The sequence below is a fragment of the Ursus arctos genome, unplaced genomic scaffold (genome assembly GCF_023065955.2).
Source record: "Ursus arctos isolate Adak ecotype North America unplaced genomic scaffold, UrsArc2.0 scaffold_8, whole genome shotgun sequence".
In the NCBI taxonomy this organism is placed as follows: Eukaryota; Metazoa; Chordata; class Mammalia; order Carnivora; family Ursidae; genus Ursus; species Ursus arctos.
Genome location: NW_026623100.1, coordinates 33,753,390 through 33,776,866, shown reverse-complemented (window position 1 = coordinate 33,776,866; position 23,477 = coordinate 33,753,390). Strand labels below are relative to the sequence as shown.

The 23,477-nt window shown below is 37.7% G+C and overlaps 1 protein-coding gene across 3 annotated transcripts in view; it reads left to right on the top strand.

Annotated features, from left to right (window-relative positions):
* PPP3R1 (protein phosphatase 3 regulatory subunit B, alpha) overlaps positions 1-23,477 on the top strand; it is a 69,278-nt gene that overhangs the window by 5,407 nt on the left and 40,394 nt on the right. The window contains exon 1 of one of the 3 annotated variants that reach the window (XM_048222448.2): positions 14,018-14,094. The exons of the other annotated variants lie outside the window; for them this stretch is intronic. Coding sequence (XP_048078405.1) covers positions 14,077-14,094 — 18 coding nt within the window. The 5' untranslated portion in view covers positions 14,018-14,076. Of the gene's footprint in view, positions 1-14,017; positions 14,095-23,477 lie in introns of those variants that run through there. 3 annotated transcript variants of the gene reach the window in all.

Below are 23,477 nucleotides of genomic sequence, written 5' to 3'. Positions count from 1 at the left end.
TCTAGGAAAAGACTCTTTAAATCCTGGAGATAGGATGAGAAAACATATTTGGAGCGCTGATAACTTGAACCAACAGTGTCAGCATCACTTGGGAACTGGTCAGGTCCTACCCTGGACCAGCTGAATCCAGGACTCTAGCGATGGGGCATGCAGTCTAGATTTTATAACTTCTCCAGGTAATGCTGATACATGCTAAATTTTGAGTATATTTTGAGAGCCACTATTTAGAGACTAGCAAGGAATGTATTTATTTAAATCTTAGTTGAGTATCTGTTAACATACCTCACATTGTACAAACATAAGACACATTTGTAATTTCCAAGGAACTTAATCAAGTGAACAGGACAACTATGCATTGTGATGTGTGCTATTCACAAACTGAACGTGGGGTGCTTAAGAGTACTTAGCAGGGGAGGGGTGCCTGGCTGGTTCAGTCATCGGAGCACGTGACTCTTGATCTTGGGGTTGTGGGTTCAAGCCCCATGTTGGGTGTAGAGAATACTTTAAAATCTTAAAAAAAAGAAAAGAAAAAGGTACATGGTAGGGGAGAGGCTTAATCCAAACTGGGGTGAGGATGGGGCAGGGAGACGATTGTCACTCCGAGAAAGCTTCGTGAAGAGATAGATGGTATCTGAGCTGAGTCCTTTTTTGTCTTTTAAACAAGAACCAAATTTTTTATTCATTTCTTGCATTTGAAGTATTTCTCGATGACATTCTTTGCCTGAGATTCTTTGCCATATCCCTTAACCACCACACAACTGCAACCAGCCACTTTACAGGGTTTTCCTTTTATTGATTGATTGATTGATTGATTTGACAGAGATTGAGACAGCCGGCGAGAGAGGGAACACAGGCAGGGGGAGTGGGAGAGGAAGAAGCAGGCTCCCAGCGGAGGAGCCCGATGCGGGGCTTGATCCCAGGGCCCTGGGATCACGCCCTGAGCCGAAGGCAGACGCTCCACGACTGAGCCACCCAGGCGTCCCTACAGGGTTTTCCATCTCTGTCAGTTTTACAGAGGCCTACCCATTCACCTAATTTCTTGTCATCAACCTTGATGAAATTGATTTGGTGTTCAGCACAAAGGGCTCCACCAACCTGACATACACAGGCTCATCACAGTTGGATGCAAGCACACAAAGATGGGCTTGGTGGTTGTCTAAGGCTTTGGTAGTTTCGCACGTTCCATGTGCTGGGCCATTGCAGGTGAGGGCAGTCTTCAGCACCTCTAAAGCAGTATTAACGTCCATTACACCTTCAGCAGCAGTGCCTTCCTCGGCGATGGCGGTGGATGACGAGTATAGCCAAATCTTGACTGCACCCAAGCCTCTGCCTCTGTACAACTCTGGCGGTGGCAGGGAAGGGGCTGAGCTGAGTTTTAAAAGGATGAGTATTTAGCCAATGAGAAAGGTGGTCTAGATAGAGAGCTTTATGTTTAAAGCCATAGAGGCATAAGATACACAAGCCTGTTCAGCATACCTGGAGGATAGAGGGTTAGGGTGGAAAGAAGAAAGAGGGTGGTCAGTTAAATGAGGCAAGATCATAGAGGAGTTTGCATATCATATGCAGGAGTTAACATTTTTTCTTCCTAAACCAGTGGGAAACTATTATTTTTAAGCAGGAGAATGACAGTGTCTCATTTACTTATTTAGAGAGATCAGTCTGGTGGCCATCTGGATAATAAAATAGGATAAATGAATATAGGTATGGGGGCCAACTGAGAAATCGCTACAGTAATTCATGTGAGCAGTAAGGACTTAAAAGACCGTAGGAACATGCAAATGAATAGGAGAGACCAGGTATGAGACACATTCTGGGAGTTAGAAGATAGGACTTGGTGATTGTTGGATTGTGGGGAAGAAAAGCCACCCTGTGTGGCTTCTGGCTTGGGTGACTGGACAGATGATTGTGCCATCCATTCAGCAGATACTTATTGAGCACCTACTTGGGTAAGATTCAGTTCTAGGGATATAAGAAATGTCCTGTCCTCAAGAAACTTCCAGTTTGCTGGGATGACTGTTGTATTATCTCTAGCATTCTCTCATCATTTGGTAATTAATACTTGGAATGCTATGTTGCAAGATTCTGTAAGTTCAGTAGGATAATACTGTGAAGTATTAACGCTGCTTGCTGCATAGATATCGTGGCCTAGAATAGAAGAGACCTGATAGCCTGAAGGTAGGAAGAGGCAATATATTAGAGCAGTGATTCTCAGTATGTGAATCCCGAACTGGCTGCATCAGCATCATCTGGGATCTTTTCAGAAATGCACTTTCTCTGTCTAGGAGGTATAGGAAAAGGAGATATGAGGGAGTAATGTTGATTTCTGTTTTGGACATGTTGAATTTAAAGTAGTTGTGGGCCAGAGTGCCTGGGTGACTCAGTTGGTTAAATGTCTGCCTTTGACTCAGGTCGTGATCCCAGGGTCCTGGGATGAAGCCCTGTGTGGGGCTCCCAGCTCAACTGGGAGCCTGCTTCTTTTCCTTGCCCTCTGCCCTTCCTGCCCCACCCTGCCCCACTCTCTCTTTGGAGTAAATAAATAAAATCTTAAAAAAAAAAAAAGTAATCATGTGTCATCTAGGTGTCAGTGGTCAACAAGTAATTGGCTTTCTATATCTGGAGCTCAGAAGAGAAATCTGGGCTGGGATTAAAGATTTGAGCATTGTCTGTGCAGGTCTATTAGGTAGTAGTTGAAGCCATGAAACTAAATGAAATCCTATGGAGAAAGAATATAAAATGAGAAGAGGGTAAACCCTAAGCACTGCATTTAAGAGGTAGATAGAGGATGAGGAATCTGTGAAGGTTGTTTGAGAATAAATTGCCACAGAGAGTTGGAAAATTAGTAGAGTGATGTCAGATTTGAAGGAGTCAGCAGTGCCTAGATATTGCAGAGATCAGGAAAGGGAAGACCTTAAAAGTATCTTAGAGGCATCAGGAGAGTTCTGGTGACCCTGGCAACAGTACAAGAAAACACCATTTTGTACTGGTAACAAGGAAAGCCAGGATGCAGTGAGTTGAAGGATAAACGGGTGGCCAGACATTGAGTATAGACTGTTCTTTAAAGCTTTGAGTAGAAGGAGACAAGACAAAAGCTATGGAGTTTAGGTTTGAGGAAGAATTTATTTTGGGGTAAAAGTCATAGCCTGGAAAGAGGGAGTGTGGTTGAGGATTCAAAGGGAAAAGATGGAATTATTAATAGTTTGAGGTTCCCCAAGGAGATAGGAGGAAATATGACTCTCCTTAAGCAATAAGATTTTTTTTTCATCCGTTAACATGAGAGGGAAGGAGATAAAAATGAAATCTGTTATAGAGGTCGTAATCTTTAAAACAGTAATTTCACTTAAATCCTAGGTAATGAAAATAAGATTGCAAGGGAGTGTAAACTCTGAGAATGCAGAGGCCTCGTCTTTGTCTTTTCATTGTTCTATTACAAATAGGTGGGATATACCAGATATTAAGTACTTGTGTTTGAAGAAGGAATCTGTGAATGAGAAAGTGGAATAAAGGAGTGCTGGTGAGACAGTGTAGGCAATGAGTGTCGGTTCCTTTTCTGAGACATTTATGAAGAAAAGCACAGAGAAAAGTTAACTTCAGTGGTTTACAGTTGGGATGAGTTCTATTTAGGATGGCAAATGTTGGTATTCTTTTCATTTCATTTATTTCAGAGAGTGAGTGAGTGAGAGAGCACAAGCCGGAAAGGAGAGACAGGGAGAAGCAGACTCCCTGCTGAGCAGGGAGCCTGAGACCCGGGGCTCAATCACAGGACCACGACCCGAGCCAAAGGCAGACACCTAACCAAACAAGCCTCTCAGGCACCTAGATATTGGTATTATTTAGAATTAGAAGAGAAGCCAGGCGAGGGAGCTGTAAGAAAGGATAATTAATTGAATGAGTCCTAGAAGTGGCAGAAAGAAGACGGATAAAGGGAAAGAAGGGACATCCAAAGAGAGGGGAAAAAATCACTGAGGTGAGTAGGCCATGGCAACAGATAACGTTTTAATGGAGTTCTTGCAAGGTGGCCTAAATTCTCTCAGTAATTCGAGATAGCTTGAGGCAAGATCATCTGAAGTTGAGATTAAAGGCTGAGGCAAATGGGGTGAGATTGAGGGTGAGGAGTATGGAAAAGAATTATAATACTGATTTTGGGGTATTTGATATTGCAGTTAATAGGGTATTAGGTAAATGTTATTAAACAGTAAGTGGACCCAGGAGAGAGCACCAGTGGGTCAGTGACCTAGGGAATGAATCCTAAGAAACAGGAGTATTAACAAGAAAAGAGGTTAATACTTTGTCAGTCTTTGTTTTAGTAACTTCTGATGAAGTTACATAGGTCTAAAAAAACCCATTTTCTGAGTTCAGGTTTTATGTAAGGGGAACATCTAGTTGTAGATTGATATTCTTAATTTTTTTTTGAAGTTCTAAAGACACTATTGATACATTTGCTTAAAAATTCAGATTGTACCAAAAGGTATAAAATGGCAAGTGAGCCTTTTCAGGGCACCCCTTTTTCTTGTGTTGATCACTGTTGAGTCTCTTGTGTACTTTAACAAAAGGGAGGTTTTTTTGGTGTTCGTGTATTTTTTTTTCCTTTTTTTTCCTTTTTTAAAAACGTGTGGCAGTGTATGGATTTATTCTTTAAGTAATTTATTTGAAAGATTACAAAGGTCAAATTTAAAGAGATTTTAACAATACCATGCTCTAGTTGACTCATTACAATTAGTTTTATTCCAAGGTTTTTAACTGTATTTCATTATAAGCATGACTCAACAGTTCAGCATAATTTTTTAATCAGGTAGCGATTTTGTAATGATTGAGTTTGGTATTTTAACAAGGTTCTAACTATGACAGTATTTTACAAAGTTACTTTTAAGAGAAAAAAAATTTTTTAAGTAATTTCTCCATCCAGTGTGGGGCTTGAGTTCATAACCCTGAGATCAAGAGCCTCATGCTTTACTGACTGAGCCAGCCGGGCCCCCAAGAAAATATTTTATTACAGCATTTTTTGTACTTATTTTTTCCTTTTATCACCTTATTAAGCATTAACTAAGTGGATAACAATTTCTTAAAAAGAGAAAATGATCTCCAAAGTGTGGTCTATAAAGCATCTATTCTATTTCAGGCTTGTCAGATTAAAATTACTTCCTCACTTTTATACTTCCAAATAAACCTTTTATTCAACAGCTCACATCTACTCTCCTTTTCTGAATTTTCTCCTTGAATTCCCGTATCCTTTTTTGTGGTCATGAGTTGACAGCTAATGCATAGATCTGGCACAGGAATAAATTTTGAAATGAGCTATGACTAATATATGTTTCTGTGTTTGTCTTTGATTTTTTAAATCTTGTATTATAAAAATTTTTTAGACATTTGAAGATTTCTATAGGAAATCTTTTAAAATTTAGCACTGAAAATTCAAAAGTTCGTAGGTTCTTACAGATTAGTTCCTTCCTCAGAATTTTGTTTTGTTAGTTAAAGCCCTTTATTAGGGGTATCACAGGGAGGGCCATGTAATAATCTGTTGCTATCCCAAAAAACATTTCTGTAAGTGAGATGACACTTTGACTTGCTTTGGTAGCATTATTAAACTTACCCGTACTCTTAACCAGTTCTCTTTTGTCCTTTGTAAATAATACAGAGTATTCATTTTTATTTGTGTGTGAGAATTAGATATGCAATTTAAAACCTAAGTACAAGACAGTGAAGCATAGCAATCTACAGAAAAGATCAAATCTTTACTATTGGCCTTAATGGAGCTGTTAGCAGTTTTATTAATCCTTAATCTGTCTAGTTTCAGGGCTGATTTTTTTATCATATTTGCCTGAGTGTGATGCCAGAAGGAATCTTCTATTATAGGCGTGCAGTAAGCTGGCATCCTGTCGTATTATTTACTTGTAAGGCAATCTTTAATAGAAATTGGAATATCAGGAAAAACAAGTGCTAGGAGGTAATAAGGGAAGTCGTGATTTTATATCTATTTGTGTTGCAGCTGTTGTCCTAACAAATATAACTTTATGAATTACAAACTAACTCATGGTAATCTTTTTCAAGTAAAAAATGAATTTATGAACAAGCAGATTGCTTAAACTCTGCCTTCTTGTCTGGCTGTCATTCTATCTTTTCCATCAAACTTCTTTTTTTTTTTTTTTTTGAAGATTTTATTTATTTATTTGACAGAGAGAGCCAGTGAGAGAGGGAACACAAGCAGGGGGAGTGGGAGAGGAAGAAGCAGGCTCCCAGCAGAGCAGGGAGCTTGATGCGGGGCTTGATCCCAGGACCCTGGGATCACGCCCTGAGCCGAAGGCAGACGCTTAAAGACTGAGCCACCCAGGCGCCCCTACCATCAAACTTCTTGACTCTTTATTTACTCATTTTCTTGTTTTCAGTCCACTACAGTCTAGATCTGTGGTGTACAATTCAGTAGCCACATGTGATTGTTTAAATTTTAATTAAAATGAATTAAAATTAAATAAAATTATAAATTCAGTTTTTCAGCCACAGTAGCTACATTACAAGTGCTTCGTGGCTCCTCGTGTTTAGTGGTTCCTACATTCGTGCAAATACAGAACATTTCTGTCAGTACAGAGCAGACATTGTTATTAGATAGCACTGGTCCAGAATGATTATTGTATCTGCAATTCACTGAAAGTTATTGTGTTGGCAGTAATCTTGATACCAGCAGGAGCTTTGGAGTCGTAAAGATTTGAATTTAGATTTTGGTTCTGCCATTCATTAGCTATGTGACCTTGAACAAATACAATAAACTCTTGACCATATTTAGTAGTGTAAAGTGGGAATAAGAACACCTCAGATTGTGGTGACGGTAGAGAGTGTCCAGAAATCCAGTTGGTACTCATTAAGTGTATTTGGTTCTTCATTCTTCTTACTTGACTTCTTTGTAATGTTGGAACTTGTTGGAAACCCTTAGAGTTCTTTCCTTTTTTGGCTTCTGTGACATTTTCTGCTAGTTGCTGTTCCGCATCGCTGACCATTTTTAATCTTTGTAGCTAGCTTCTCATCTGGGTTTGGTCCAAGGCCCTCTTAAATATTGATTGTATCTCTTTCCCATTTAAAATCCTATATGTTACAGGATTAACATCACTTTAACATAATGCATGGACTCTGTAGGTTCTTCTCGTTGTTTACTTTAGCTTCTTTCACCATCTTCCTGCTTTTTCTCTATACTCTAGCAACTTGGTCTTGTTAGCGTTTTATTCAGTATTGTATGCTAGGTTTATTCTGCCATCTGTTTATTTTACCATCAGAGCCTTTTGCATAGGCTATGTTGGGAATGGTTCAAAAGTCCCTCAAGGAAGTAACTGAGCCTCCCACCCCCATGCCAGGTCAGACAGTGTTCCTGTGTTATGCCAGCTGCCAGCATAGACCCCTCCATAATCCAGGAATTTAATAAACATTTGTTGAATGAGTGAATTGAGTGAATGCATAAATTCTTTGTTTATTCCCCGAGTTTCATCATCTCCTATGTACTGATGATTCATACTTTCAGCTGGCATCATTCTTTTCTGCTCCAGTCCATGGATCTGACCGCTTACAGGATATTTGTCTAAATGAGGGTGTCTGTCAGTCACCTCAACTCATCATAACTAAAACCGCCTTCATTATTGTCTTCCTATTCATGCTTCCATTATTCCCTAATTTTTCTTCCTAGAAAGTGTCTATTCATTCACTCCTATCTGGAAACCAGGTATGCCTTTTTCTCCTCTTTACTACTATGTACGTCTTAAGCAGTCATCAGTTGCATCCTGTACTGAAAGAGTGTAGCATAGGAATACGTGGCCTGACCTGGTGTGGGGGTGGGAGGCTCACTAATAGAGGGGCTTTTGAGGAATTCCATTTTGGTTCATGTACTATTGGTAAAGAGGATAATGTATTTACAATGTTCCCAGCATATTAGTGCTGCATGCTGTTAAGTGCTGGCAGCTGAATCCAAAACCACTAGCAGCTCAAAGTGGGGAGCTACTGAGGAACAGCAGTATTGTGTACTATCCATATAACCCATTCTTCCTCTTGACTCAGGAATTTATTGCATAATTCCCTCAGATTTTTGTGCACATTTCTTTTGTTTCTATAGCTTTAGTTCCAAATATCCCTTTTTTCTGTTACTTTCATCTGTACCTTTAAAAAGTCCCATACTTATTAGTTAGCACATCTTTAACTATACTTAATAGGATTTTTGTTGGTGGTGTTAGTACTCTGCATAGGTTTATAGTGTCTGCTTCCAACTCTGTTTTCCCTAAGTCATGTTATTTATTTATTTATTTTTAAAGTAAGGTTTATGCCCAGTGTGGGGCTTGAACTCAGGACTCCGAGATAAGGAGATCAAGAGTATCATGCTCAACCAACAGCCAGCCAGGCGCCCCAAGCCATGTTATTTTTAATGTGTAGTTTTAAGAGCATGAAGTTTTTTCAGGAACATAAATACCATGTTATAGCAAACGGTCTTCCCTTTTAGATCCCCTAGTACCTCTTGCTGCTTTATCCGTATTGCCCCTGGCATTGTTAGAGTTTCATTTAGACCTGCGGACCATTTCCATAGCCTCCTTAATGCTTTGCTCTTTTTGCCTCCCGTTTCTTCCTTCTGTCTTTCATATTGCTGCTAGAGTTTTTCTTCTGAACAGGAAACCCATGTCACTGCCTTACTTGAAAGTCAGTGCTACATCTTATATTAAAAATTTACATCTCTGGGGCGCCGGGTGGCTCAGTCAGTTAAGCATCTGCCTTTGGCTCAGGTCATGATCTCAGGGTCCTGGGATCAAGCCTCACATCAAGCTCCCTGCTCAGTGGGGAGCCTGCTTCTCCCTTTCCCTGCCGCTTCCCCTGCTTGTACTCTCTCCCTCTGTGTCAAATAAATAAATAAAATCTTTAAAGAAAAAACTTAAAAAAATTTAAATTCCTTCGCATGACTCTCATGTTCTGATCCTTATTTCTAGCTATCTTTATGCTGTAACCAAGTCAGACTACTTGGTTCTCAAGTGCCTCATTCTTTTTCTTTTTTTTAACTTATTGGTGCTTTTGTTTTTAGTTTTTCTTCCATCTGCACTGTGCTTCTCCTTTGTCTGGCAAACATCAAGATCCTGTTCCGGTGGCATTCTGTGAAAACTTTCCCAACTCCCTCCCAATTAATGGCTATTTGGAAATAACTTTCTTTTTTTTCTTTTTTTTTTTTTTTTTTAAGATTTTATTTATTTGACAGAGATGGAGACAGCCAGCGAGAGAGGGAACACAAGCAGGGGGAGTGGGAGAGGAAGAAGCAGGCTCATAGCAGAAGAGCCTGATGTGGGACTCGATCCCAGATCGCTGGGATCATGCCCTGAGCCGAAGGCAGATGCTTAACCGCTGTGCCACCCAGGCGCCCCTGGAAATAACTTTCATAATATACATACCATATTTCATTGTGTTTAATTTCCTCCCTAACTTGTGGGCCCCTCTAAAGCAGGGGATGCATTTTCATTCATCTTTGTAAAGCCAGTTCCCATCGTATCTCTCATGGAATATAAATGTAAATGATGGATAGGTATAAGTAGACACTTTCCTGCTGGCTTGGGAAGTCAGCAAAGGTGCAGCTGGGTTATATTTATCTTCTAGGGCTAGGGAGGTGTCTGAAAGTCCTATGAATAAGCAATTAGAAAGCTCAAGTGCATTAGCACAATGGGAAAGCTACTGGAAAGGAAACTATTGATTCTAAAAGTCATAGGACTTCTTTTATGCTTCAGGATTTTTTTAAACATATCTGAGTAAGTTGTCAGTTGCATGTGAGAATGTTATTTCATTTGTTAAGTGGTTAAGTAGACTTTTTCATAAATAAAGGGAACTCAGAAATTGTAAATAACATTTTTATTTACTTAAGCTGATTTATCATAATATTTTTGTACTATATTCTAGAACAGCTGATAAAGTGAGACTGTTATTCTAAATCTTTGATTTCTTAATTTAACAAACATTTATGTTTGCCTACTACACATGTCAAACTTAGGTACAAAGATGAAAGAAAAAAAAGACTCCCAGAGACTTCACAGAATAGACTGAGTTAGGCATATGGAAGAAAAAATTATAATATAGTGTGGGTGTGTATGTGTATGCATATGTATATATATATAAAATTAAAATACAATAAAGCATATATAATATATATGTACATGTACATATATACACACTAATATATGTTTCAATAGAGCTATTATGAGGTGCTAGATTTCTTCTGATCACTCTGCTTGCCCAGTTTGAACTTGACATGTAGCAGCTATTTGGACATTTTATTATTCATTTGGGTCACGTTACTTACAGATAATGTCAAACAGTTAAGTGCTGAGAGAATACTGTAATCATTTTGTTATGTTGCTTTCAGTGAATTTTGCTTGATGCTGTGAGATAGAATATGATGTGGTGGGAACATGCATGGGTTAGAGAATTGGAAGACCTATAATGGAGTTTGCTGAATGTATACACACACCCACACAAATACGTATTTGTAAAATGGCCACCAGACTGACTGATTCGGAGTTCTTCTGGGTATTGAGTAAGGTAATTACCGAAGATGCTTGATAAAATGCAAAATGCTGTTTAAATTTTTATTTTAATTTAATTTAATTTAATTTAATTTAATTTAATTTAATTTAATTTTAGAGAGTGCAGGGGAGTGGTGGAGAGGGAGAGGGAGAGAGAGAGAATTGTAAGCAGGCTCCACGCCCAGTGCACAACCCAGCTCGGGGCTGAATTTGGACTCTGAGATCATGACCTGAACTGAAACCAAGAGTTGGATGCTTAACTGAGCCACCCAGCTGCCCCGCTGTTTAAATTTTTAAAAATCAGTGTATGAAAAACTAGTGTGCCATTTTTTTTTTTTGGCAGATCTGGGTTTCATAATCATTTCATTCTGATTTCTGTGTAGCTCTCTGTGCAGTAATAAACTCATTAACAAAGTGGAAAATGTATCTGAGTGTTGGGCTTTAAGTTACAGAATACCCACCCAACTAAACGTGGCCTAAATAATAAGGAAATTAGTTCACAAAATGAGAAGCCTAGAATCAGAGTCACAGAGTGGTTCACAGTTCATCTGGTTTCCTCAGGGACATAGGTCCAGTTTATATTAAAGCTGCACTTGTCTGAAGAGGGCCGCCACAATTTCAGACACCAGCACCTACCTGAAGAAAAGTGGGGAGCACCTCCTCAAGTGTCTCTTTTTATTAGATTGCAAGTCTCATTACAGGTTATTTCTTAAGGTCCATTGTCTTTCCATGTTTCTTGCATACCAGAGAAAGACCAAATTTCTTACTCTGGCAGTTAAGTGCATCCTACCCCTGCACAAGCCCCCCTTTTTATTGAGAAAGAATTGACATATATCAGTATAAGTTTAAGCCATACAACATAATGGTTTGATTCACGTATATTGTGAAATGACTGACACAATAATAGGTTTATTTAACATCCATCGTCTCATAGAAATACAATAAAAAGAGGAGAAGAAACATTTTTTTCTCCTTGTGATGGGAACTCTTAATAATTTTCCTGTGTATCAAATAGCAGTGTTCGCTCTAGTCCTCAGTGTTGTACATTACATCCCTAATACTTATTTCTCTTATTACTGGAAGTTTGTACCTTTTGACCACCTTCCCTTAAGGCAGTTTTTATAAACTGTCCCTAGCTTACCTTCTGTGACCAGAGGCTAGGCCTTATGTAGTAAAAACCACTTCAGTAATTTATTTGGTATTCTGAACAGAAGTCAGTGATTACTGATGGGATTGTAGGCAGTGAAAATTATATCTGGTTTTTGATGTTATACTGTATTTCTTGCCTCACCAGTATGTAGCTATAACCCTGTGTTGTCAGCCTTTTCACAGAAATGTTTTCTGTACCTAGTTTACCATAACCAAAAGTCTCTGCTTCCTTCCAAAGGATATCATTTGCCTTGCAATCCCTTCAGGTGAAGGAAGGAGTTGGAAAACTATTTCTGTAAAAGGCCAGGCAGTAAATATTTTAAGCTTTGTGGACCTACTGTCTTTTGCAACTACTAAACTCTTTCGTTGTCGCTTGAAGCAGCTATAGATAATACACAAACAGATGAGCATGGTCGTGTTGCAGAAAAACCTTAGTGTATAAGTGCAGGTGATGAATTATTTCTGAAAGCACAAACATCAAAAGAAAAAGATAAATTGAACATCATACAAATTAACTTTTATGCTTCAAAGCATACCAAGGAAATGAAAAGACAGCCCACAGAATGGGATAAAATTTGTACAAATCATAGATTAGAGACTTCTTTCTAGAGTATATAAAGAATTCTTAAAATTCAGCAATAAAAAACAATCCAGTGAAAAATGAGCAAAAGATATGAGCAGACATTTCTCCAGAGAAGATAAACAAATATCCAATAAGCACATGAAAAGAGGCTCAATATCATTAGGGAAATGCAAATCAAAACCACAGAGAGCTACCACTTCATACTCACTAGCATAGCTATAACCAGAAAGACCAGATGAGTGTTGGTGAAGATAAGGAGAGATCAGAATCCTTGTAACGTTGCTGGTGGGTATGTAAATGTTGTAGCTGCTTTAGGAAACAGTTCTTCAGCATGTTAAACACAGAGTTGCTATATAATTTAAGTTATATAACCTAACCTATATACCCATTCCTAACTATATACTTATAAGAAATGAAATGAAGAACTTGACAATGAATGTTTATATGGCATTATTTATAATAGCCAGAAAAAGAGGAAACAGTCCAAATGTGCACAGATTAAATAAAATGTGGTATATCCATACAACAAAATATCATTTGGCAATTAAAAAATTACTGATTCTTGCTATACTGCGTGGATGAACCTTGAAAATATTTTAAGTAAAAGAAACCAGTTACAGAGGAACACATACTGTCTGATTGCATTTATATGTGACATCCAGAATAAACAAATAGTAGAAATAGAAGGTAGAACGGTGGGTGAGCCAGGGAGATGGGGAGTGGCTGTGAGGAATTTGATTGTGGTAATAGCGGCCAAACTCTGAATGTACTAAAAACCATCCACTTCTGATGGATTAATTGTATGGGATGTGAATTATATTTCAATATAAAGCTAACTATTTTAAAAAACCAAACCCTTACAAAGCTATAGTAATCAAAACAGTATGGCATTGGCATAACAGCAAACACATAGATCAGTGGAATAGAATAGAGAGCCCAGAAATAAACCCACACATATATGTGGGCAATTAATTTATGACAAAGGAACAAAGTATAGTGAGGTGAGGATGGTCTCTTCAATAAATGATGTTTGGGAAACTGGACCACTGTCTTACACCATACAGAAAATCAACTCAAAATGGATTGAAGACTTGAACGTAAGACCTAAAATCATAAAATGGAAGAAAATTTAGGCAGTAAGATCCTTAACATCTGTCTCGGTGATGATTTTTTGGATTTAACACCAAAAGCAAAGGCAACAAAAGCAAAAATAAACAAGTAGGACTACATCAAACTAAAAAGCGCCTGCAAAGCAGAGGAAACCATCAACAAAATGAAAAAGAAACCTACTGAATGGGAAAAATATTTATAAATCATATATCTGATAAGGGATTATTACCTACAATATATAAAGAGCCCTACAGCTCAATAGCAAAACGACAATCCAGTTTAAAAAAATAGAGGATCTGTATAGTTATTTTTCCGAAGAAGACATACAGGTAGCCAAACATGTACATGAAAAGATCTGTAACATCACTAATGATCAGGGAAATGCAAATTAAAACCATAGCTGTCACCTCATTCCTGTTAGAATGGCTGTTATCAAAAAGTCAGATAACAAGGGTTGGCAAGGATGTGGAGAAAAGGGAACCCTTGCGCACTGTTGGTGGGAATATAAATTGGTGCAGCCATTGTAGAAAACAGCATGAAGTTTCTTCAAAAAATTAGAAATAGAACTATATAATTCAGCAATTTCTACTTCTGGGTATTTATCTGAAGGAAATTAAAACACTAAAAGATGTATGCACTCTTATGTTCATTGTAGCCTTATTTACAGTAGCCAAGACATGGAAGCAGCCTAAATGTCCATCAATGGATGAGTGAATGAATGAAGAAAATATGGTATGTATATATACAATGGAATATTATTCAGTCATAAAAAAAGAGGAAATATTGCCATCTGCAACAATGGGGTTAGGTCTTGAGGGCATTATGCTAAGTGAAATTAAGAGAAAGACAAATACTATATGGTCTCACTTCTGGAATCTTAAAAACAAAACTAAAAACTGAATTCATAGATACAGAGAATAGATTGGTAGTTGCCAGAGGCGAGAGATGATGGGTGGGTGAAATGGGTGAAGGTGGTCAAAAGGTACAAACTTTAGTTATAAAGTAAGTCATGAGATAATACAGCATGGTGACTATAGTTGTTTTGCCTATTTGAAGGTTGGTAAGAGTAGATGTTAGAAGTTGTCATCACACACAAATTTTGTGATTGTGTTATGGTTACTGATGTGAACTAACTGTGGTGACCATTTCACAATATATACAAATATTGAATCACGTACAGCTGAAACTAATACATATCAGTGATGTCTCAATTAAAAAAAAAGATGTCACTAAAAAAACCAAAAACCAAACCCCAAGAGATGGTAGGCCTATATGGCCTGGGACCATAGTTTGCTGACCCCTGATCGTTCTTAATTCTCATGCAAACTCATTTTCTTTTATATCTTTGAATTGTTATCACCTAACATCTCTCTGGGTACTCCAGTTTTTTGTTTAAAATTTAGTACCTATGTCAAATTTTCCCTCTAGGGTCTGCCATCACTTCAGGTGTTTATGTACATCTTTGCTTTAGTGTTTCTTGACCTTTCATTTGACTAACCTGTACTTTATATTTCAGCTATTTACTTTGGCCATAGTCAGGGTGGTCTCAAAGACATCATTCAGGAGTGTGCCGCTACTAGGATTTTATTACCTCTGTTCTGAGATTATTTTCTTAATTACTGAAAATGCTATGCTTTTAGAGTTTTCTCTTTTGTTAGGGATAATACATGTTTTTAAATTAAAATACAGTACCAAATTAATATTGTTCCTTCCAGGTTTTTGGACAATTTCCATGTAATAGTGTTTTATATTTTCCATCCCTTTACTCCTCTTCTCAGTTGTCCCCACCTATCTCACACGCTGTTGTCATAATTTTATGATTGAGACTGCAATGTTAGATACATGAACAACACTGTGCCAGTGTAAGTTGGCAGTGACAAGTCACTTAAACTAATGTGTTCCAAGATGAGAGGAAAATCGTTTCGGTAATTTACCACTTCTCTTATAATACAGAAAGGATGTAGCCTTGTCATATATTGGTGAGAATATTATGGGAATTATATTAGCGTGAGTTCAAATTTGTCTCTGCCACTACCAGCTGTGTGACCTTGTGCAAGTTGCTTAACCTTGACACCCCTATTTACCCAGAAGATTGTTTGGAAGGTGAGAGATAATGTATGTAAAGTCTCTAAAAGAGTGCTCAGCACATAAATCTGAATCATTTTTTTTTTTGTATTCAGTGAACGTTCCTTTTTTCCATACATGTCTATATTTACAAAACTTTCATTAAAGATTTCTTTCTCAGCTTTTGCCTTTAAAAAAATCCGTAAGAACTAGACAGTAACACTTAGTGTATTGCATGTTTAGTTTGAACTAAGGTAGTTATTGAAATTTAAGTTGGTGCATCTGAAGTGTCTGAGGATATTGGGCCTTTATGTAAAGAATTGCCTTAATTTGATGAAAATGTCTTTGTTAGAAGGAAAACCAGATGAAAAGAGCCAGCAGGTTTTTGTTTTTGCAAACCTATACTTTGAGAAAGATCTCTGCTTTAATAAAGCTTTTTTCGCATATCTGTTTCTTGAGAGGTGTCTTACACCTTTGGGAATGAAATCTTATTCTTTTTTTTTTTTTTTTTAAGATTTTTTTATTTATTTATGTGACAGAGAGACAGGCAGCGAGAGAGGGAACACAGCAGGGGGAGTGGGAGAGGAAGAAGCAGGCTCACAGCGGAGGAGCCTGATGTGGGACTCGATCCCGGTACGCTGGGATCACGCCCTGAGCCGAAGGCAGACGCTTTAACGACTGCGCTACCCAGGCGCCCCTGAAATCTTATTCTTAAATCCTTCTTTTCATTAATTGCTTACAGTGTGTCAAACACTTTGTAAGATACCATTCTTAACTTTCTGGACATGTACTCAGTTTCAGTCCTGGAAGAATTTTGGGTTGGCATAAAGAGGAAGATTAATTGGCAAATGGGCTGTCTTTAAAGTTCATATAACAGTTGTTTGGAACTTAGTACATTTTTTCAAAGAAATTACAAAAAGGGATTTTATAAATAATAAAAGCATATATATTTCAGTGATAATTCAAAAATATTTATTAATAAGTATTTTATCTGTTTCACACACTGGAGAATTAACTGTAGAGAAAAAACATTAAGAATACAATCCATTGAGGGCGTCTGGGTGGCTCAGTTGGTTAAGTTATCTGCCTTCGGCTCAGGTCATGATCTTGGGGTCCTGGTATTGAGTCCCACATTGGGCTCCTTCGTCAGTGGGGAGCCTACTTCTCCCTCCGCACCTGCCCCTGCTTGTGCTGTCTCTCTCTCTCTCTCTCTCTCAAATAAATAAATCTTAAAAAAAAAAAAAGAATACAACCCATTGAAATTTGTGGGATGTAGGTAAAGCAGTGCTGAGAAGGAAACTTATAGCACTAAGTGCACATATTAGAAAAGAGAAAAAAAAAGTGTAAATAATCTTGAGCTCCCATCTTAAGAACCTGAAGAAGAAAAAAAGCAAAATCAAGGGGTGCCTGGGTGGCTCAGTTGGTTAAGCGTCTGCCTTCGGCTCAGGTCATGATCCTGGGGTCCTGGGATCTAGCCCCACGTTGGGCTCACAGCTCAGCAGGGAGTCTGCTTCTCCCTCTCCCTCTGTGGTCTCTCACTATGACTCTTGCTCCCTCTCAAGTAAGTAAATAAAATATTTTTTAAAAAAAAGAAGCAAAATCTACCCAAAGCAAAGAAGGAAATAAAGATAAAAGCAGAAATCAGTGGAATTGAAGACAAAAACCAGAAAGTCAATGAAATAAAGAGCTGGTTCTTCAGAAAGATCCATAGATTGACAAACCTCTGGCAAAACTGGGAGGATTACAAGAAGAAACAAATTATCAGGAATGATGTGTAGAGAATCACCACAGACCCATCAAACATGGAAAAGACAATATGGAGATACAATGAACAGCTCATACATAATTTTGACAACTTTGATGTAATGGACCAGTTCCTTGAAAAATACATACTACCACCCTTCACCCAATCTGAAATAGATAATTTGAATAGGCCCCATTACCTTGATACCCCCCCAAAAACAGTACAAAAACTATCAAATTTCTCATGTCAGTGTAATGCAAAAATTTTAAGAAAATAGTAAAAAGAGTTAAGCAGTATGGGAAAAAAAAATTGAATACCATTACCAAATATGTCTCACTGCAGGGATTCACAGCTGGTTCACTCTTTGAAATTCAATATAAACAATCCACTGTATTAACAGCTAAAGAAAAATCACATTATCACATAAATTGATGGAAAAAGGCATTTAATTAAAATTCAGGACCCATTGGTAGTTTCTTTAAAAAAATAAAAATATATAGGAACTAACTCAGTTGGGTAAGGAATATCTATAAAAACTGATAGGTGACATTATACTTAATGGCAAAGACTGAATGCTTTTCCTATAAGATCATTAAGGTAATGATCTGCTCTCACCACTCTTTCAACATAGTGATGGAAGTTCTACCCCTTGGAATAAGGCGAGAAAAAAAAACCTCCCTATTTGCAGGGGATGCGGAGGGAGAGGGAGAAGCAGGCTCCCCTCTGAGCAGGGAACCTGTTGTGGGGGGCTTGAACCAGGACCCTGGGATCATGCATGACCTGAGCCAAAGGCAGATGCTTAACTGTCTGAGCCACCCAGGTGCCCTTGCCTTTTCTTTTCTCATACTGATTGTTGTGCTGGCCTACAAAAAATCAAAATACAAAGTTAAGTGTACTCTATTTGGGAAACTTTTGTCTCCGGGACCAACAGTATGCTTTGCTTTAAGGAGTTTCTTGACATTCCATCCCTGTGTTCTCTTTCCCTTTCTCCCTCCCTCCCCTTCTATGTTTAAATATGTCTAGCATCTTTATTAGTAGTAAAACAAACAAACAAACAATACAGCTGGAAGGACCCCTTGAAATCATCTAGTCAACCTTTCTTATTTCCTGTATGGAGAAGTCAGTGTCTAGAGGTAGGGGTACTTGTGAACTCAGCTTTATACAGAGACTTGTCCTCCAAAGTCTACTTCTGTCCTTTGATCTTTTCACTTCCTTTCACCCAGATTTACCCATCCACAGTTTCACATCTTGTTTTATACTTCCGAGAGTAGGGATTTCTGTCCTAGAACAGTTATTAAGATGGTCAGTGATTTTACTGTAGAAATTGATTTCCTTATGAAAATTAACATTAACTGTGGGAAGTTGGCAAACTTTGTCTTTCAGCAGATGAAGACATTTGGATTCTAACTTTTTTTTCAAGTCCATATTATTTGGTATTTTTAAAGGTTACCTTTTATGATTATCAGTTTTGATATACATTAAATCAGGAGGAACAGGAATATAATTTCTAAAGAAATTTTCTGGCAAAGAAAGTATTTTTGGAGCTCTTTTATCTCGTTTTGTTTAGAGTTACTTTGATCTTGAAAGGTCTGGATGTGAGAGAATAAAAATAAATTTTATAAATGCATACTATAAAGTTTAGGCTATTTTCAAAGGGCCTGCTGTCAGAATATGTAGACATTTATCTTTAGGAGACATTAAGAGGTAACAACATTGTCTTATTTGGTTATAGGCTCTTCTTAGGAACTATAAATGTTACTTACGTATTAGAGTACTGCTTGCTTATTTAAAGTGTATAGAGATCCAGATGCTTAATAGATACTCATGAAAAGTGAGCATTAAGGAAAGCAGAAATCTAAAGTTCTTTATCGAATCTTTTTTTTTTTTAATTTATTTATTCAACAGAGAGAGAGAGAGACAGCCAGCGAGAGAGGGAACACAAGCAGGGGGAGTGGGAGAGGAAGAAGCAGGCTCATAGCGGAGGAGCCTGATGTGGGTTGGGACTCGATCCCATAACACCGGGATCACGCCCTGAGCCGAAGGCAGACGCTCAACCGCTGTGCCACCCAGGCGCCCCCTTTATCGAATCTCTTAATATGTCCTTAATCTCAGTATATTGTGTAATACATTGATGCTTAACATGCCACTTAAACCAAGTTCCTTAAGGCTATCTGGATTTTTACATGCACCTATAAAATACTTCCTTGCATAAATTTAGGACAATGTTAAATCTGGCGAGGGATATCAAAAGATAATAAAACAGTTACTGCCTTCATGGAATTTAAGATCTGAGGAGTGGATTAAGTAAAGAATGAAAAAATTATAAGGATCAAGATTACTGTAAGTTTCTGGTTTCTCAGGATATTGTAAAATTAATCTAAAAAATACGTAATTTGCTACCTTGAAATGAGTATGTGGGTTATAAAAACAAAAGTCCATATACTTGAATTGTGAATAATAGTATGACAGGAAATTTATTATTTTAAAGAAATTGATGAGATATTTCAAATAAAAAAAAGGGATTTATGAAGCAGTTCCATTTTATTTGAGACTCCTGCTGAGTTTTTAAAAAAAATAAGCTTTAGGGGCGCCTGGGTGGCTCAGTCGTTAAGCGTCTGCCTTCGGCTCGGGGCGTGATCCCAGAGTTCTGGGATCGAGCCCCCACATCAGGCTCCTCCGTTGGAAGCCTGCTTCTTCCTCTCCCACTCCCCCTGCTTGTGTTCCCTCTCTCGCTGGCTGTCTCTATCTCTGTCAAATAAATAAATAAAATCTTAAAAAAAATAAAATGAAAATAAGCTTTAAGGGCACCTGGGTTGCGCAGTTAGTTGGGCGTCCAACTCTTGGTTTCGGCTCAGGTTGTGATCTCATGAGCTGTGAGATTAAGCCCTGTGTGGGGCTCCACACTCAGTGGGGAATCTGCTTGAGATTCTCTCTCTCTCTCTCTCTCTCTCTCTCTCTCTCTCTCTCTCTCCCCCCCCCTCTCCCCACCTGATTGTGCATGCATGCACGCATGCTCTCACACAAATTGAAAAAAAAATCAGCTTTATTGAGGTGTAACTTATATATAATAAAATTAACCAATTTTAAGTGTATAGTTAATGTGTCTTGACAAATGTATAGTTTTGTAAGCACCACCGCAATCAAGATGTGTAGAACATTTCTGTCACCCTAAAATGTTACTGGTACCCCTTTTCATTGACCCTCTTAACCCTTGGCAACCCCTGATCTTTTGGTAACTCTAGTTTGCCTCTTCTAGTACTTATAAGTGGAATCATGCAGCGTGTAACCTTTTGTATCTGGCCTCTTTCACTTACTGCTTTTGAGATTCATTTCTGTTGTTGGGTGTATCAGTTGTCTTTTCCTTGAGTAGTACTCCATTGTCTGGATATATACCACAGTTTATCCATTTGACAGTTGATGGACATTTAGATTGTTTCTTATTTGGGCTGTTAACAGAGTTTCTGTGGACATATGTGTACAAATCTTTGCATGGACATGTTTTCATTTCTGGATGTTCTATTAAACTTACTATTAAGAATCTGTCAAACTCTTCCAAAATGGCTATGTCATTTGGGGTTCACACCAGCAACGTATAAAAATTTCATTTGCTCCATATCTTCACCAACATGTTATGTCAACATTTTTACTTTTAGCCACATATACTATATGTCTGCGTGTTCATTTCTGTTGCTGTGTTACAAATTACCTCTAACTTAGTGGCTTAAAACAGCACATAGTTATTTCTGTAAGTCAGAAGTTCAAATGGGGTCTCTCTTGAGGGAATCAAAAGACTGAAATCCAGGTGTTGGCCAGAGTGAGCTCTTGTCTGGAGGTTTTGGGGGAGAATCTGTTCCCAGGCTCATTTAGGTTGTTGGCCAAATTCAGTTTCTTGCTGTTGTAGGCTTGAGATCTCTGTTTCCTTGTTCACTGCCAGCTGGAGCCTACACTCAGCCCTTAGAAGCTGCCTGCACTCAGTGGCATGTGGTGCGCTCCCTAATCTTGAATTCTTCTCATGGGTTGAATCTCTGACTTCCCCTCTTTGCTTTTAAAAGGCGCTTATGATTAGAACAGACCCACCCTAATAATGTTATCCTGAGGTCAGCTGATGTGGAACCTTAATTACGGTGCAAAATCCTGTTGAGCCGGTACCTGGATTCGTATTTGAATAACTGGTAACAGATGTTTGTGTACCTAGGACTGGGAGTTTCAGAGGGGGCCGTCTTAGAATCTGCCCAGCACATAACGCTTTGTTCTACATTTTCAGCAACATTTGGTATGTCAGTTTTTAAATTGTAGGCATATATATACTAGTTGCAAGTATTGTGGTATCTAATTGTAGTTTTAATTTGCATTTTGCTGATGTCTAATGATGTGAAGTATCTTTTCATCTTATTTGCTGTGTCTGTATCTTTTGTTATAAAATATCTACTCAAGTGTTTTGTCTTTTCCTTTTTTTAATGTTGATACTCATTTGTTTTAGCATCATTTGTTGTTTTTTTTCCCTATTGAACTACCTGGACACCTTTGTCAAAAACACTGAACTTTGTGTATGTGTGCTTTACATTTTATCTGCTGCATTGATCTTTATGTCTAGTCTTACACCAGGATCACTCTGTTAACAACTCTAGCTTTATAATAATTCTTTAAGTCAGGTAGTGTAACTCCTTCAACATTGTTCCTTCTTTTTCAGATTGTGTGGCTGCTGAGTTAGAGCTATATGGAAATGCATTTGGTTTTTGTATACACCTGGTATTGGGCGACTTTGCTTCATTAATTTATTAGTTCTGATAGTCTTGTAGTTTGTTTAGCATTTATGTTCATACATAGTCATGTTATCTGCAAGTAAAGGCAGTTTAACTTCCTCTTTCCAATATGTATGCTATGCCTTTTATTTCTTCTCTCTTGCCTGATTGCGCTGGTGCAGATATCTTATCTTGTTCCTGATCTGAGGGAGAAGGCCTTTAGTCTTTCACCACGTTAAGTATGACGTTAGCTCTAGGTTTTTTGTAGATAGCCTTTATAGATTGAGGAAGAACCTTTGCTTGCTGGATTGTGGTTCTTATTTTCGTGAGTAGGTGTTGAAATTTGTCAGATGCTTTTATTGTATTTTTTGAGATGATCGTATGTTTTTTCTTTTTTAGTCAGTTAGTGTAGTGAATCACATTGATTTGGAATATTAAACCAACCTTACATTGCTGGGATAGGTCCTCAGTTGGTCATGAAATTTTATTTTTTTAAAATTTGATTCTGGATTTGCTCAAATGTTACAGCTTTTTGCATCCATTGTCATGAAGTATGGGCATACAGTTTTCTTTTTTGTAATGCTACTGTCTGATTTTGGTATGAGGGTAGTATTGGCCTCATTGACTGAGTTAAGAACTATATTCCTTTCCCCTCTGCTTTCTGAAAGAATTTGTGTAGGGTTGGTATGTTTTTTACTTCGAATATATGATCAAATCAACCAGTGAAGCCATCCAGGTCTGTAGTTTTCTTTCTAGGAAAGTTTTAAACTCAAATTCAGTGTATTGTAACAGCTGTAGAGGTGTTCAGCTTTTCTCTTTTATCTTGAGTCTGTCTTGTCATGTACTGTCTTACAAGAAACTTGTCCATTCATCTGAATTATAAAATTTGTTTTTATAACTTTGTTTAGAAAATTCCTTTATTTTTCTTTTGATGTCCATAGAATTTGTGTTGATTTGCCTGGGGTTTTACTTATTGACCTTTTCAAAAAATGGGTTTTTGTCTTTATTGATTTTTCTTCTGTTTATCCACCTATTTTATTAATTTCTCAGTTTTTTCCTTGTTTTTTCTTGCTTTAGGTTTAACTTACTCTTTTTCTAGCTTTTTACTTGGGGAACAGATCATTGTGTTTTGGACCTTCTCTTGTAACAGCATTTTCCTCAAAAACACTGCTTAACCTGTATCCCGTCAATTCTGATAGGTTCTGTTTTCATTTTATTCAAATATTTTCTGATTTCTCTTGTCATTTCCTCTGTGACTCATGGGTTATTATTTAGAATTGTGCTTTGTTTCCAGATTTGAATATTCCCAAATACCTTTCTAGTTTAATTACATCCTAATGAGAGGATATATTCCGTATGATTTTAGACCTTTCGAGTTTATTGAGACTTTTTAAGGCTCAGAATAATGTCTCTGTGATTGTTCCACGTGCATTGGAAAAGAATATTCTGCTGGTTTAGGACATGTTGGTTGATAGCATGTTGATTTTTTGTTGTTGTTCTTGTTTTCTATTACTTACTGTGAAGGAAATATTAAAATCTCCAAAATGATTGTTTGCCTTTCCCTT